Raw genomic sequence first — 18,366 nt, forward strand, 5'->3', positions numbered from 1 at the left:
AGACTTGCACTAAAACATTAGTACTCCCAAGAGAATTGATTGTCCCGATCAACCTCTAGGTTCTACAAGCCATAATTGACATCTAGCAATATGTCATGGCTACCCAGACAATGTGAATGTTTTAAGAACATAATGAACCTGTCAGCTTTGGTTACAGTGTAATTCAATCCCTCTGCCTTACTATGTCCCGATCGAACAAAGACCATGGAATATTTGTCAAGTCACCAATTCGATCATATGCACAAATCTAATTGACATGCACTTTATATGAGACATGAACAGTTCATTCTCGGTTACAACCCCGGCCGAGGATTTCAATGCAATGTTAAGATTAGATTGCATAGGACATCATTATTGTACCTTGCATATAACAAGGAGACAGATTCCATTTTGCGCACACGTGTAACTTCGTATGTGAACGAACTATGGCCATCAAGTACAGAGACGAATCAACGAAGCGGCAATATGCGCACCTGTGAACCATAGCCATCCAACATACAAGTCAACACTGTACCTCAGGTCTAAGGATTATCCATACAAGACCAGAGCACGAACGATTAGACATTGACCACGCTAAAAGTTTCCATGTTGCCAATCGTTCTATGCATGTCACGTTCAGTGAACTTGTTTGATACAAGCACCTGTGTTCTAACTCGGGTATCGCAATATCCAATGACCCGTGACTCGTCATTCCCTTAAGTATCCAATACTTATTGGTGAAGTTACGAACACACCGGTCTCAACAGGATCATTAATATCCACTCAATGATCCATCGACCAAGAACAATTTAAAGATTCAGTCTAACTGTGAACCTGTCACACATATTCTTAACGTCTCAAGAATAGATCCAGTCACAATTGATCTTATGAAATCATTCATATATTTAAATAATTGGACAAATGAATGAAAGCGTCCTTGCCATTAAATAAATAATGTAATTGAAAGTACAACTTAAATCCCTAACATGTAACTATTACATGGTAACTTTAGGGCATACATCTAACAGGCCGACCTCGCCGTCGCGACCGACGGCGAGGCTCGGCCTCACCCGATCTAGGCGAGGCCGCCTCGCCCTCGCCGGCGAGGGCGACCCTCGCCTCCGCCGGCAGCCGGCGAGGGCCGTGACGCCCTCGCCGGCCCTGGGCTGTGGTTTCCGGCCGCCGGTCGCCGGCGACCGGCCATGGCCAAAGAAGAAAATGGGTAGAAAGAAAAAAAAAATTTAACAATTCGAAATATTATTAAAATATTATTTGGGAACAGAAATTTTGTGTTGTTACCAAACGCATTTCTGTTCTTTTCTACTCTAGGAATAGAAATTTTGGACAGTTTATCAAACGCCTTCAAATACTCAGAAATTGTTTCCGGGCACAGAATAAAAAAAAATCATTTCTGTTCAGAAATAGTTTCCGGACACATAATGGTATTCATGCGCACCCTAAGTAACTAAATTAATCTTTAATAAGAGCCCGAACTCACCGATAAGCGCTATTTTATGCCCAAAGGATATATTCCCAACAGTGTTCATCTTAGACATCCGGAACTCGAGCACTGATTTATGCACAAAAGGGTTTTTTTGATTTTTTGGGTTTTGGCCGTTCTTCAATTGATCAGCACAAACACTAGCTTCAATTTCGGTAACAAAATTGCACTTACTCTAGCCACCGGAACAAGTCGACCGGTGAAGATTTGGCTAGCCGGCAAATTTGGGCTCTTATTTAAGGTTAACATGATCATTTCGGACTATTATTTGAGATGAGGTCCACTTTAGACCTTCTTTTAAAATAACAACTCTATTTCATATCTTTATTTGCAATTTTCCCTTACATGTGAAGTCGTGTGGCAATATTTATATATTGACAATTTCAACTATTTCGAATATAAAAAAATCGAATTAAGAAGAAATAGAAAATAAAATCCCGACTGGCCGAAAGTCCTATGGGGAAGGAAAGGCCAAAATTACGTATAGCTGCCAAAAGGCCCCAAGGTTTTGGGCCACAAACTCCACCATGCAAGCATGAAAAGCTTTGAGCACCCAATAGTAGGACCACAAGAAATGACATCATAGTGATTTTGAGCTAATGCGTGATAGAGTTAAATATGAGTTAGGGGCACATGGTAGAAATATGAGTTTGGAGGACATAGGGTTTATGCATCGACGTGAATTGCGATTAATGATATTGCATTACGTAGTAAAAAGATTGGTATACAATCGGATGGGTATGCTAGCCAAGCATCACCACGTCGACTACAAGTGGGACAGTTGTGTGGGTGAAAATGGACGGAATGTTAATGAAGGGTAAATTTGGGATGGTGGTATCATTTTGGGGGTTTCTATGGGTTGAAAAATAGTTTGGGTAAATATATCTGAATGATATTAGCCCCAAATAAAAATGTACTAACATGATGAATTGCTCGAGCCAATTCAACATGATAAGAATTCGAATATCGTTTTGATAAAGGACATATTCGAACTTTTGACTCTACCAATTCCTATAGATACAAACAAGCTACCTCATCCATACGCATCGTGCACAGCTCTACCAATATTGGGCGGCGTACGTGGCCCACAAGGTCAAGATTACTTTAAATGGGAGACACCATGATTTGAACACGAGATCTACTATCCCTAAACCAGGCGTGCAACCACTTAATCAACTTATTGAAGATGGGTTTGCTGCGTTGATGTGGCCATGGCGAGCTTTCATGCGCCTCGACTAGTCCAACTTTGCAAATGATCTTAAGGGTGCACTCCGCTACATTGATCCGGTACCTTCAAAATTTTACTCTTGGAGCACTCTCAACAAGGCTTAAAACCAAGATCACAAAGAGAGGAGCATATTCTCTTGCCATCTAGGTCAAAGTTACAATGACATTAGTATGGATGTCATGTCTCCGTAATGTTCTTATGAACGAGAGTGAAATCAGTCGACGTCCAAGACATATAACTGGTAGAGCACCCTCCTTAAAGCCAAAGACTTCCAAAGCTTGTTGCACAAAAACATCATCATATCCTGCAAAATATACTTCAGCCTCGCCAGGATTTAACTTCAATCCAAACATGCCAAAAAACCTGGAAATAAGCTGAAGAAGGCCCCTAACAACAGCAATACCACCCTTAGAAAACACTAACACACCATCGGCAAAGCATAAATGTGTTAGCTTAAGTATAGAGCACAAAGGGTAATAAGAGAGCAATTTCTTCTCAGCAGCATCATCCAACATCTTGCACAGAACATTAATAACCAAAACGAAAAGATTAAGGTGACAAAGGGTCTCCTTCTCATAAACCTTTCTCTCCTTAAAAGTTAAAACAGCCTTCAAGTCCACCGTTAATCATAACAGAGAACAATGGTGAGGCGATACACAGCTTTATCCACTGAATGAACAACCTGAGAAAATTAAGATCCTCGAGTACATTTAACAAAATGTTCCAATTCGCCGGATAAAAACCTCTATGATAAAGAGAAGCTATTGCATGATCTATAAACCATGTGGACCAAAACCATCGTGATCATTAATTATGTGGGTCTCATCGCAAGACTCACATGATCAGCTATTAAGATGGACTCGATCGGTATTATCTATTGACTAAAGATTTGATTTTTAGAAGTAAGTGATTTGCATCAACTAAGAAGAGAAGTGTAAAATTATGTGTTTTTGCAACTATTCTTTCGGTAGACCTTCAAAATTACAGTACATGAGACATATTTTACTCGACCTTTCACTCATAAAAAGACAGTCCCTAGGTCTGCCTTATTAATTAATTCAGCTTATCTTGCTTAAAAAAGAAAAGTAATTTCCCTGTTAACCTAGGGCTCAAGCGAGCTTTTGACCTTTTATGACTGTAGTCTTTCCCTTGGACTTTATAAAGCCTTCCGTTTTAACCTAGGGCTCAAGCGAGCTTTTGACCTTTTATGACTGTAGTCTTTCCCTTGGACTTTATAAAGCCATAGTCTCTCCTACAAAACCCTGGAAACGACATCCTCGAGAACCAACACGATCACACGAAAATCAACTTGGCGGTATCCCCATTTCTTTTTCATGGATACGAGCGACAACGGTCAGAACAAATGGCATCTTTAAGTCCCTTATTTGTCGGGTTTTCCTACAGATTTGCGTGCTTCACGAGCTGTTGCGCATGGAAGAACCAGGTAGGTTTCCAAAATAATCATCGTCGGTCTTAGCGGTACAGAGATGTTCCCTTGAAGAGACGGGATTTCACAAGTGCCTATTTCTAAGCGCTTTCTTTCTGTAGCAAGAAGTTTGCCTCATACGAGACATGAATCTCGAACCTATGAAATAATTTATAAAATCTTATGAACCATATAAGACGGGATCCAACTCTCGGGTGGTGGTCCATATATGAAATTATTTACATTTAATAGCACGACAAATTGAACCTTTCCTGTATGTTTAATTCACACACACTACAGTCCACACTAACCACTTAGTCCACCCTATATGATTAAAAGAACTCAAGGTTCGCGCAATCAGTTGAGGCATCAGGGAATTTTTAGTTTAGGACCTGGAGGTTACATGTTCAAATCCCACAAATCGAGTGCAAATTTCTCCGAGTTAAGGCCACCAATGTAGGCCAAGGGCGACCAACTTCACCGGTTCATGGAATTTGCAAGGTATTCGATAAGTCTCCGAGTAGTCGAGCCTTTATATTTGTGCCTTTAGATTATCAAATAAAAAATGATTAAAAGAGGATGAATAAAGGTCCTAACCTAGGTCGAACCGATGACATCTTGATAAGTATGACGAGTTTATTTGTTAAGGTTATCTCGAACGCGCCCTTTCTCAAATAAGTGTTTTTAAATTTGTGTACTATCAATGCTGCGTATGGGTTGTTGCAACAAGTTATTCATTTTATTTATCCGTCAATATTTCCTTTCATCTGTTTTTTCATTTACATCACTTAAGAAAAATTAGCTTAATTTGTTCTAAAGGACTTCTAACACTAATCCCCTTACTAATAGGAGCGGCCAAATGAAAGTATTAACAATCTCTCAATGCCGGAAAAGAAACAAGGCATCATGCATCACGAGATGGAAAGAGAAAAAAATATAAAGTATTTAAAGCAACTTGTCAGATTCTCTAGCTGGAATTCTCGAAATGATGAAGAAAGAGTTAGTCATTTTTCATCTGCTGCATTGAGTGTCGCGCAGACACTCGAGTGTAGTTTATTTAGACAGTACTAACATCATTTCTTTCTGATCTTCCACTCCATGATGAAAGAAAGCAAGGAATCATTGTTTCTTTTCTTCAATCAACAACTTAATCATATGCTTGGTGCTCAATATGTTCATGTCCATATACTCATTTCAAAATTACCATATGCTAATTTTCGTTAGGGCAACTTTTTCCTTTTTGGGGCGTACTTGAACAAGAGAAAACGGAAGAAATCATGAATTTACTTGAACTTTACACTCATCTGGATGATGATGGGATTAGGAGAGAAATGGAAAGGATTAGGGTGATGATCTCGGGAGTTAAAGGGGACACGATTAGATTTTATCATTATTTTCATGCTTACGAAAGAAAAAGAAAGGAAAGGAGAAAGGACAGGAATGGAATTTTTGACTTTTTATGTTTGGCTGAACAAGAGAAAAGAAGGGAAAGGAACTTAATTACATCTTCATTATCATTTTGTCCTTGTACTTCTTTATAGATAAAGGTTCGGTATCATCAACAATTAACTCATGTCATATTTGTTTGGAAAATCATCCGGACCATATAGCATGCCCTTTGAATGAAAAAAGTTTGCATCCTTTCACTTTATCAGAAACACATACATCACGAACATAAGTTTAGAAAAGCATGTCGTATTTACAAACTAAAAAAACATAGAAAAAATACTTTAAAAAACGAAACAAATGAAGAAGGAGAATAAAGTGGCAGAGATGCACTCTTCACGGCAATGAACATAGATTGCCAACAAGACAAATAAAAAGAAGAAAATACATATAAAAAAATGAAAAATCAACAAGAAAATGTGTGTTTTGCCCATTAAAAGAGAACAAAGGTTCGCATGGCAAGTTACTAAAGACAATTAATTTTATAAATTATTGTTAGGTTCACTGCTAGTATAAAAGCATTCTTATTCATTCATCATTGGATGAGTGCCAAATGTTTTTAGAGTTAGCATTGTGACTAAATCATTCCACATGTAATTATGTTAGTGGTGAATGCGTAAAACATATTCTACAATAGTAGTGGAGTTAATGAATAATCATTTATTTATTTATAGTCAAAAGAAGGGGCATACACGGATCAGGGAGAAAAATATGTGTGGGTTTCCCAAAATCCCAAAATTTAAAGTGATTTGAGAAGATTAAATAAAGTAAAAAAAACAATATGAGATTGTAATCTTTCCAAATGTCGAGAACTCAGTCTCTCCTATCAAAAAAGGAATTCTTATTTTTTAATTTTTTTTTATCTTCCTCTCTATTCCCTCTATATCACTCCGTCAAGCTAAGATGTTAGTTTCATTTCAAATAATAAACAATTTATTCTGAAAATGAAGAAGATAAGATTTTAGACTAATATAGTTGGATGGCATCATCGATCGTGAATAATTTCATAAAAGTTTTTCTTTCACAATCCGAAGTTGTTTTGTACACTTTCCCACCCACCACCCCCCACTAGGAGTGAGCGGTTCTCGGTCCGCTCCGGTCCAACCCAAGAATCGGGAACCGGACCGGGAGAACCGGTTCCAGTTTCTAAGACCGGAGACCGGACTGGCTAGTCTTGGGACCGTAGACCGGATCGAATCATCGGTCTGATCCGGTTTCAATGGGACTAATATTAAATATTATTTGTTAACCGGGAATCAATTGTTCCGTTCTTTTCTTTGTAGTTCTGATTTGATCCCATAAGGCCATGAAAAAAATTGGATAAATATATATAATATATGAAAAAATTGAACAATCGGTTTCAATGGGATCAATATTAAATATTTTTCATATATAAATATATTATATATTATATATATGAAAAAATTAGAAAAATATATATTTATCAGTCATGTCCGGTCTGGCCTGGTTCCCACCCTACAACTAAAAATCGGACTGCCTGAAAACCGATTCCACTTTTAGGAACCGGAAACCGGACCGATATTCCTGAGAACCGGACCAAACCAATCGATCTGGTCAAGTCTGGTCCGGTCCCGATTTGGACTGTCCATCTTGCTCACCCCTACCCTCGCACCCCCTCTCTCTCTATCTAATTTGGGGAAGCGACCATGGTTGTTTTAGGTCAAGGTTGTGCGACCCTAGTCTTACCAAGCACAAAAACCAAGCATAACAATATAATTTCATATGTTGTCTCATATTCGATGAGTGAGATGGGACATAAAAATATCGTAGATTGTTTCGTTTATGTCATATCACAACTCCTCGAATCAAATGATTTAGATGACTACAGATAGTAAGGTAGCGAATGATAACCATTCTGTTCGAATGAGTTCGAACAGTAAATAGATTTTTCTATTTTTGGTTCCTAGATGAGTTTCGAGAAAAAAACCCGTTTGATAATGACAAAAATTTCTATTTCTAGTAAACGAAACCCGTTTGATAACAAAGACAAAATTTCTATTTCCCGAAATAAAAACCCGTTTGATAAACAACGTAAAATTCTATTTCCATGAACAAAAATCCATTTTTTTAGAAATGGAATAAAAAATCCGAAAAATTCATAAAAATCTTTAAAAAAATTCAGAAAATCCCAAAAAATTGAAAAATTCCAGAAAAAATAATCAAAATGTCGAGAAAATAAAAAAATTTAGATTTCGGAAAAATAGGAAATTTGTTGAATTTTTTCAAAAAAATCAAGAAATCAAAAATTTCAAAACTTCACTGAATTGCTTAGAATACTGTGCCACCCACTTTAGTGAAATTTAAATTTTTTAGGTGCCCCAAAAAATCAAAAATCAAAATTTCAAAACTCACAGAATAGTTTAGAATACATGTGGCCACCCACTTTGAGTGAAATTTAAATTTTTAAGGTGCCCAAAAAATTCAAAAACTCAAAAATTTCAAAACTTTACAAATGGCTTAGAATACTGGCCACCCACTTTGAGTGAAATTTTAATTTTTGGAGCTGAAAAAAAGAAAAAATCAAAAATTTCAAAACTTCACAGAATGACTTAGAATACATGTGGCCATCCACTTTGAGTGAAATTTAAATTTTTTAGGTGAAAAAAAACATAAAAATCAAAAATTTCAAAACTTCATGAATGACTTACAATACCTCTAGCCACCCACTTTGAGTAAAATTTAATTTTTTAGATGCCCAAATGGTATTTTTTTTTTTTTATTTTTTTTGGTTCCTAAAGAAAATTAAATTTCACTCAAAGTGGATGGCCACATGTATTCTAAGCCACTCTGTGAAGTTTTGAAAATTTTTCTTTTTGCTTATTTTTATTTTTTTTTCGATACCTAAAAAAATTAAATTTCACTCAAAGTGGGTGGCCACAGTATTCTAAGCAATTATGTGAAGTTTTTATTTTTTCGGCACCTAAAAAATTTAAATTTCGCTTAAAGTGGATGGCCACAGGTATTCTAAGCCATTTTGTGAAGTTTTTTATTTTTTTCAACACCTAAAAAAATTTAAATTTCACTTAAAGTGGATGGCCACAGGTATTCTAAGCCATTTTGTGAAGTTTTGAAATTTTTTATTTTTTTATTTTTTTTTTATTTTTTTCGGCACCTAAAAAAATAAAATTTCTCTCAAAGTGGGTGGCCATAGGTGTTTTAAGCCATTCTGTAAAGTTTTGAAATTTTTACTTTTTTACTTATTTTTATTTTTTTTGGCATATAAAAAATATAAATTTCACTCAAAGTGGTGACATGTATTTTAAGCTATTCTCATGAAGTTTTGAAATTTTTATTTTTTATTTTTTTCGGCACCTAAAAAATTTAAATTTCACTCAAAGTGGATGGCCACAAGTATTCTAAGCCATTCTGTGAAGTTTTGAAAGTTTTGATTTTTGCTTTTTTTTTTTTTTTCTGACCTAAAAAATAAAATTTCGCTCAAATCGGTGCAAGAGTATTCTAAGATATTCTCGAAGTTTTAAATTTTAGAATTTTTCTTTTTTTGGCAACTAAAAAAATTAAATTTTGCTAAAAGTGGGTGGCCATAGGTTTTCTAAGCCATTTTGTGAAATTTTTATTTTTTATTTTTATTTTTTCGTACCTAAAAAATTTAAATTTCATCGAAGTGGGTAGCCACTGATTCTAAACCATTTTGTTAAGTTTTGAAATTTTTGATTTTTTACTTTTTTTTCTCACCTCAAAGATCGTGACTTCCATATGAATATGTGTGTTGAAGAAAATGAATTCCTTAGAAATGGTTTTCACTTTTTGTTCAAATGAAAACCAACTTTTTTGGTTCTCATTTTACGGTTTTGAATCGTTTTGGAAGCAAACTTGTCCCGGAAATAGAAAATGAAATTGCGTTACTAAACGGTTTCCGTCCAAAATCGATTTGGAACAAAAACCGGCTTCTGACGTAACCAGAATGGTTTTCATGCAAAGACCTAAGGCACATATTAGTTAGATTTTATCGACATTTATCCGATTCGAAGTGCCTCACAGAACACCGAACTAAGTATGTAGGAACAAGGGGTGAGCAGTTCCAGGTTCCACTTGAAATCTGAACCTACCTTCAGGTATAGGTTTTTCATTTTTTGGAATCTGGAACCTACCCCTCGGAACTTGAAACCTGAAATCTACCCTATCACAGGTTCTAGGGTAGATTCCAAGGTCTAATAGGTTCTTTTTTATTTTATTTCGTTATGAAAATGAACACAACAATACTGAACAAACTTGTCATTCATCGAAGAGAATACAAAAGACTAATTTTCCTAGCATTGCGGTTCAAATAAATATAATTAAAATGAGAAGTCCTTGCGTTAATCGATATTAGGGGTGATCAGTTCTATGTTCCGTATAAGTTCCACCTAGAACCTACTAATGATAATAGGTTCCTCATTTTTTAGAACTTGGAACCTACCATATCACAAGTTCAAGAGTCGGTTCCAAAGTTTATCCAAGTTTCACCTGTATTATTAATTGAACAATTACAATGAATCATCACATTTAATGATCACCACTTGTTACTATGATTCACTTACCACAACTTATATTCACACACGAAAAATATGAAATATTAACAAGTAATAAAATGAAAAGCTTAGACTAGTGGTTTCAGATTATGCACTTATCATCTAACATCATGAAATATTATAAGATCACGCAAAGATTTATATCAAGAAAAAATACAAAAAATTATTTTATGTTTTAGATTTAAGGTTCCACTTATCTGGAACCTACTCATCAAAATAGCTATTCTAATTTTTGGAATCTGAAATTTATCCAACGTATCTTCAAATTTGAAACTTACAAATTTTCACCAATTAAGTTTTCAAATTTTAAATTTTATCATGAAATCATGTTCATCCCTAATTGAAACTCGTCGTACGAATGAAAACTCCTTTTATATTACATTCGGGCAGGGGCGGTACCGTAGATGTGGTCTTGTCTGAATTCAAATTCTGATGATTGACTCTAAATTCAAAATGCTCGATATCTGACACACGTCCAATAATAATCCTCCTCCTCCCCCGACAACGCTGCAGACCAAATTCAGTGAAGAAAGAGGGAAAAAGAAATATTTATTACAGGGGGCGAAAAAGCACATTGCGTGCCGTATCCGTCATTTTTGCTCCGCCCTTTCATAACGCTTTCTTATCACCCCTTCGCAAAAATATTAATGATGCGCTACTATTCGACCCCCAAAATAATAATAATGATAATTATATTCTAAATGATACTCGAAGCAGAGAAAAGCATGTGTTAATGACGACGCAGTTTGATGAGTTAATTATATGTCAATAAAGAAGTATTTGTCCCCTCTTGGTGTGTCCTTAAACTATTTGTGTTGCGACCCATATAGAAAATATAATAACTACGCTGTTAATAAGTGCCTCGGAATACACCCTCATTAAGTACACCGGAAATTTCGTAGTATTATTTGTGAATGACATGAGAATGAGAGCAATCAATGGATTGAAACCCAAAATTTTTTTATGGTGGTTGCCTAGCAAGTGCAACGAGTCGCTTGTTAACAAAATCTATGTGACGAAGAGATAAAAAAAACTCTATGTTGGCCTTCCATAGGGTTCTAGTTTGTGGTCCTTTCTATTAAATAGTCCGATGGAAAAAAGTTGAACTCAGGGGTGAACTCGGGGGTCAACGGCATATATACAAAAATGGATTGAACCTCATGTTCACGTGAACATGAATTGCCATCCTTTCTAACGACAACCCATAAAATTGAAATCATTGTGTACAACTTGATTATCCCGGAATGCTGATCGTTTCAGAATCTCTTGCTTGGAGGTCACGTGTTTGAGTCCCACCGTAAAATACATTAACTGATTTGAGCATCGAAAGGTCCCCAACAAAGCTGACCTCGAGGGCGCTTCTTTTGTTTGTGTTGTGCAAGACGATGGGCAAGTCGGAGAAGCTTAATCTCTGAGTCCAAGAGACCTGGAACAAAACCATGGAGCTTTAAGGCTAAACCAGAAAATCTGAATCCGAACAAGGTCGAGTTACACCAGTAGCACCAGGAGATATTACTCCTATACAGATTCATAAGAGTTTTTTTCTCATCTTGATACCTTCTCAAGATAGTACAATCGATCAAAAGCATCATAACTAAGCTTGACCAATGGGCCGTGGTTCGGGTGGAGTCGAGATATCTTTCCTTCTCGGGTGTTTGCCCTCCCATGGTTGCCGGGTCGCTGCATTCATTGTCGCCGGAAAAATTGTGATGGCTACAATTGCACGCTCAATGTCATCTCAGTGAAGATGGTTGCAATTGTAATTGGTAGTTTGGTAATGGATTGGTAAGATGAGTTTTTTCTACAATAGATAATCAAGACAGATTATGTGGATATGATGGAGAATGCAATGTTAAGAGCGTGATGACAAAAATTGATTGGATAATGATCGTAAAGAAGGATAGTTGAAGTAGCTCGGGTAGTTTGTCGAGTCAATTTCGTGCCAAAAAGTACTTGGCTCGATGACAAAAATTAATTGTCTCATTTTTTTCATAGATTCTTATTTATTTAGTTGTTTTGGTGATAGATAATATTAAATATACTTATAATCTTAATTTTACTATGTAATTATACTTTCAACCTTTAACGTAATATTTGACACAAACAAAAAGGATAAGTGCAAGTATTTCGAGCTGAGTCGAGTTCGATTGAATTGGAGAAAATTGAGTGTATTGAGTTTTATATGCTTAAATTGAATTAAGCTCGGGTATGTCGAGTTTTATATTGAGCTGTGTTTGAGCAAGGGGAAAAGTACTTAATCAAGTTTTTGTTAAGATGCATATGTGAATTGTGTTAGAAATATCCCACATTTGAGAATTGATGTGGTTTGGAGTAGTTAATATATTATAGTTGGTCTATAACTCATTTGACTTTAAGTTTTTGAGGGTAGGTAGGTCCAATTCTATATGTTGATGGACTCAAACATAAGCTTTCTCTTGATGATTTCGCTGGATGAAGGTATCATATTTTTGTTGTGCCTTCCCAATAGTTTCACATGAGCTTCGAGTTTCAAGTTTATGAATCAAGTTAAGCTTGAGCATACCATAGTGTCGGTTCGATTGACTTGTAACCCTAATTCATGTCGTTTGATTCGAAAAGAATGTGATTTGGGGCACAGTATTTTCGAGCATTTAAAAATAATAAGGCTAGGCCAACCCATACGACCCATGGGCCTAGGTCGACCTAAGCCACTTCCGACCCCTCCCTAGCATGGCCTCGAGAGGAAAAGAGTCAGCCCTACATGACCCATTTCTTTAGCAGGCCGTCTAGCATGGTCCACTAACATGATGAGATGCGCCGTGTCATGCCGTGCTCATATCAGTCTGTCCAGGCTTTGTCATTTAAGGGTGCGTTTATTTCACTAAAAAATGATGAATTCAAAATGTTATTTATGAAATTTGGTGATTTAGAAAAAGTGACCTGCTTCTAATTAGAAGGGGAAGTTATTTTTCCCCAATCTACATTAGTTGTTTTCTCCTTGAGAAAATTTTTCTTGATTAGTTTTTCATTATTGGAAAATGTTCAAAAAGTCGAAAAATAATTTTTTGAAAATAATTTTAACTTTGCGTAATATAATAGCTGGGTGGGGGAAAGATATAGGTGAGACCCAGACACTGTAGTCTAGTCATGGAACACTGACAAAGATCCTCCTTTCCTAAAGCACCGGCTGACAAAGATCATCTTGATTTACTGCAGAGCATCGGTCAAGCTGGCATTATGCAAATCGACATGCCATCCAACTGTTGCCCCCGTTTCAATTTGAACGATGATTATGGAACTAATGCAAAGACCCGCAAAGACTCTCTCACCCCACAAATCATCTGAATCTATCTCCATCAGGATTTGCGCGAACACATGCTCACGTTCCCCGCAACTCTCGCTTTTGAAAGCACGCTTTCCCTGCAAACTTTTTCTCGACCACTTCCTCGCACTTCCCCTCCAACCAAACACCCCCCAAGCCCAAAACCTCCGCTTTTTACCTTAAGATTCTCTGTGTCTCTGTCTCTCTCTCTCATTTTGCTTCACACTAACCAGTCCTCCTCCCACTCCAGACAAAGAAAGCTCGCATTTTTCTTCTGCTTCTTCACTCTCTCTCTCTGCCCATCCCCGAGAAAGTTCCTCGCTTTCTCGGCCATTTTCCTCCGCTTTGCCTTCAACCTGACGACTGTCCAGACGCCGGAAACTTCACGTTTTCCCGCATTTGCCCGCTACTTTCCTTGGTGTTCTTCCATTCTCGGAAAGCATGCCTCCTCTCCTTCTTATCTTCTCTCTCCTCCATGCCCTCCTCCTCCTCCTCCTCCTCCTCCTCCCGCATTCTTTCGCCGTACTCACTTCCGAGCTCGCCGCCCTCATGGCCATGAAGTCGTCCCTCGACCCGGAGGGCCGGGTCTTGACCTCGTGGGCGCTCGGCTCGGACCCGTGCGGCGACGGGTCGTTCGAGGGCGTGGCGTGCGACGAGCGGGGCCGCGTGGCGAACATCTCCCTCGTGGGGAAGAGGCTGACCGGGAGGTTACCGGCCGCGGTCGGCGGGCTCCGGGGCTTGACGGGGCTGTACTTGCATTTCAACGGGTTGAGTGGAGAGGTACCGAAGGAGATTGGGGGGTTGCGCTCGCTCAGCGACCTGTATCTCAACGTCAACAACCTCTCTGGGGAGATTCCTCCTGAGATTGGCAGCTTGTCGAATCTTCAAGGTTCGTTCTTGTTTTCCTTCCTTCTTTTTTTCTGTATCTAAAGATTTTTGGTATCAGGAGCGCGAAAGTTGTTTATTTGGTGAGACTGTTAATTTCCATTTATTGATTTGCCTTTCTCTTTTGGGGGGGCCAAAGGACTTTTCCTTTGTTTGACAAATTTATCTTTTCTTTTTTGAGTTTTGTGGGGTCTCATTGTAAAAGAATGTGTTTTTCCCCTGGCCGGAGAAGACCTAAGATTGTTTGAGCACCCTTTAGATTTTTAACTCTTTTTAGTTGAAAGTTTGAACCTTTGTATGTGTGTGTGTTCCCCTGTTTACAAGTTGAAAGCTTTCTATGACTGTACGTCAATGTGCGTATGATCCTTAGAATCTGGCCTAAAATGCTATGATCTTGGTCATTCATGGGCTGGCTCAGAGAGTTCTCCTCAATTTAGTAGCATAATCAATCTTAATGACTGATCTAGGTACTCAGTGGAATTTTTTCAGTTAAACTTTGAAGATGAAAACTACGTGGGGTTTGTTTTTGTATATAGCATATGTAGGGTTTATCTGATGCATCGGGTATATAGCGGAAAGATAGGTTTCATTTTACCTAGAAAAAGGAAAAGAAGGAATGCTGATCATGCCAGATACAGCAGAATGTATGCAGTTGTTGCTTCAGATGTAATCTCACAAGTCATTTGTTTTTTTCTTTTGGTTACAATTTATTCACTTATTTTGTTTGAAGTGATGAGTAGAGATAAAAAGAATTATTTCTAGAAGGATGACCACCTGACTGAGGGAACATGTGTTTTTCTGTGCAGTTCTGCAGCTGTGCTACAACAAATTGGCGGGGAGTCTACCGACACAGCTGGGATCTCTGAAGAAGCTTAGTGTACTCGCATTGCAATATAACCAGCTAGCCGGTGCGATTCCTGCGACCTTGGGGGATTTGGAGAATTTAACGAGGTTGGACATGAGCTTCAACAATCTTTTCGGTTCCATTCCCACTAGATTGGCTGATGTTCCCCTGCTCGAGTTTTTGGACATCAGAAACAATAGCCTTTCGGGCAATGTCCCTCCAGGTAATTTTTAGCCTCTCTGGCTGAGTGCAGTTTAGCGCTGGTTATTTGGCCTTTGTTTTGTTAGAAACACGTAAATGGAATTTCGTTTTGACTTTTTTCCATTGTGAACTGGCAGCTTTGAAGAGGCTCAATGGCGGCTTCCGATATGAGAACAACCACGGACTGTGTGGAAATGGTTTTTCTGACTTGGAAATCTGTAATTCGCCCGACCTTATAAATCCTAACAGACCTGAAGCGTTCGGACTAAAGAATCTTACTACTAAAGACATTCCGGAGTCTGCAAAAGTACCGTCAAATTGCAGTGAAGCGCGCTGTTCTAATCCTTCCAAAAGCCCGCGAGCCGGTTTAGTTGTTGGGGTGATTGGAACTATTGTTGCATTCACAGTAATTGGACTTTTTGGTTTCTCTGTTTACCGTCGCCAGAAGCAGAAAATTGGAAGTACTTTCGATACTTCGGATAGCCGTCTTAGCACTGATCAGGTGAAGGAGGCTTACAGAAGAAGTGCCTCTCCTCTCATCAGCTTGGAGTATTCGAGTGGATGGGACCCGCTGGCTAAAGGCGGAACTGGTTTCTCTCAAGAAGTATTTGAGAGCTTTATGTTCAACTTGGAAGATGTGGAACGTGCGACTCACTGCTTCTCTGAGACAAACTTACTGGGGAAGAGTAATTTCTCTGCCATTTATAAGGGGATACTGAGAGATGGGTCGGTTGTTGCTGTGAAGTGCATTGCCAAGACAAGTTGCCGGACTGACGAAGCCGAGTTTCTCAAGGGCCTGAAGCTACTGACGTCGCTAAAGCACACAAATCTGGTTAGGTTGAGGGGCTTTTGCTGTTCGAAAGGAAGAGGTGAATGTTTTCTGATCTATGAATCTGTTGCAAACGGAAACTTACTTCAATATCTCGATCTGAACAAAGGAAGCAACAAAGTGCTTGAATGGTCCACGAGGGTTTCCATCATCAATGGCATCGCTGAAGGTAGCATCTATAACTCTTTTTGCCATCTAATTGCCATTCTTGAAAATTAATCGTAAACATGTGCATAAGTGTTGGTTGTTCACATTGCTAGGCACGATCTGTTCTCTACGATATAGCGTTGTGAAAGATTTGTTTGATCAAAACATTGCTGCAATGAACATGATTCAGTCATGAGTGGGTAGTTCTCCGGAAAGCAGTGTGTATACATTATCCTCAGCATTAAAGCTTTAATATATTCTCCGCTAAATGATACTCTTTCCTTCTATATGTATTTACCTGAAATGGTGACCTCTTACTTTTATTTTAGCCTAAGTACTCATGGATAGTTCTAAAACAACTCGGCTTCATGCCTTTGCTTAGCTCAGCAATGCTTAAACGTTATGTTCCATTTTTCAGGCATCAAATACATACATGCAATTAAAGGGAAAAAGCCTGCTCTTGTTCACCAGAACATATCCGCGGAGAAAGTCCTTATTGACCACTGGAACAATCCCCTGTTATCTGATTCGGGCCTTCATAAACTTCTTGCGGATGATATTGTATTCTCGACGCTCAAAGCCAGTGCCGCTATGGGATATCTTGCTCCTGAGTACACCATTACTGGCCGCTTCACTGAAAAGAGCGACATATATGCGTTCGGCAAACTTGTCTTCCAAATCATCACGGGTAAGTGCAACATCACCCCCGGCATGTGGCAAGGAGCGGAAAACTGTAAATTCGAAGATTTCGTGGATCCGAATCTTGAGGGCAATTATTCAGAACAGGAGGCAGCCAAGCTAGCGGCTATTGCTTTGCGTTGCATCCAGGAGTCTCCATACTGCAGACCGTCGATGGAGAATGTCGTTCAAGAATTGAATAGATTGAGCGGAAGATCTTGACTCCTAGATGGAATTAATTCTGGCCTCAATTTTTCCGATGATCTGAGACAAGCTGAGTTCCATTTCTAATTTCTCTCTCTAAATGGTGAAGCTGTAGGCGGCTTGTATGTATGCCATTCTGCACTGTCCTTTAATCAGTCATCTCTTTTACTGTGACTTGTGTACTAGTGTATTGTAATGTAGATGAAGTACCTTAAGATGCAATTATTGGGGAATTAGGCCTTTGTTTAAGAAGTATTTTGCTTAAGTTGACTGCATTCATGTTGGCTTTGAGTCCGTATTTAGAGTTGTAGCTAGTATCTAGTGCCTGCTTAGATCATGGAGATCCCTGGAAAGGGATTGAATTCTCACCTGGGTTGCTTCCAGTCTTCATCCATTGCTTGGCCTTTCCGCGGTGGCAAATAACTTTGAATTCTATCTGGGATGCCAGAGATTGACGTTGCAAAGACCTTTTCTGGCAATGTCGATGAAAATGGTGTTGGCCGGTGCACTGGTGAAACATGTTGCACGATTATTGTTTTAAGTACCTGTCAAATCAGGTCTTTCCTTCTGCACAAATCAGGAATGTTTACCATCCAGGCCAATCGTGTATTACAGCGTGATTGCGCAGCGGCAATAACTTACTAAGAACCATCTCATGCTTGGTGTATAGAATCAAGCTTGCGGTTTCCTTGATTATGATCACTTCTTAGGAGCTACTTGACAGCACGATTTGGGTTTCTAGCCTTTACCATGACCGCTTCCTCTCCTGCGACACCATCAATTTATGGTGATTTGACTCCGTCATTAGGGGTGAGCGGTTTTCGGTCCGGTCCGGTCCCACCCAAGAACCGGAAACCGGACCGGGAGGACCGATTCCCATTTTTTAGGATTGAGGACCGGACCGGCTAGTCCTAGGACCGTGGACCGGACCGGACCGATGATCCGGTCCGATTCTAATGGAACCAATCACGTATTTTTAAATTAGGCTTTCTATTTTAAATAAATAAATGTATTTATTTTTCTATTTTCAAATGGAACTAATTACGTTCCGATGGAATCAATGGAACCAATCCTTAAAAAAATTGGTAAAGGCAAAAGGGAATAGATTAGGCTTTCTTGTTTTCTTCAAAAAATTTAAAAAGTAAAT

At 38.4% G+C, this 18,366-nt stretch overlaps 1 protein-coding gene across 1 annotated transcript; it reads left to right on the forward strand.

The window, feature by feature from the left end:
- Window positions 1–13,642: 13,642 nt before the first annotated feature.
- On the forward strand, window positions 13,643–17,494 carry LOC115687168 (LRR receptor-like serine/threonine-protein kinase GSO1). The gene is made up of 4 exons (XM_030612643.2): window positions 13,643–14,320; window positions 15,123–15,383; window positions 15,499–16,359; window positions 16,756–17,494. The coding sequence occupies exons 1-4, from the start codon at window positions 13,873–13,875 to the stop codon at window positions 17,235–17,237; spliced, it is 2,052 nt and encodes a 683-aa protein (XP_030468503.2). The 5' UTR covers window positions 13,643–13,872; the 3' UTR covers window positions 17,238–17,494.
- The last annotated feature ends 872 nt before the right edge of the window (window positions 17,495–18,366 follow it).

The sequence above is a fragment of the Syzygium oleosum genome, unplaced genomic scaffold, assembly GCF_021117445.2.
Source record: "Syzygium oleosum isolate NSW1041296 unplaced genomic scaffold, Sole_v2.1 Sole_v2.15, whole genome shotgun sequence".
Classification (NCBI taxonomy): Eukaryota; Viridiplantae; Streptophyta; class Magnoliopsida; order Myrtales; family Myrtaceae; genus Syzygium; species Syzygium oleosum.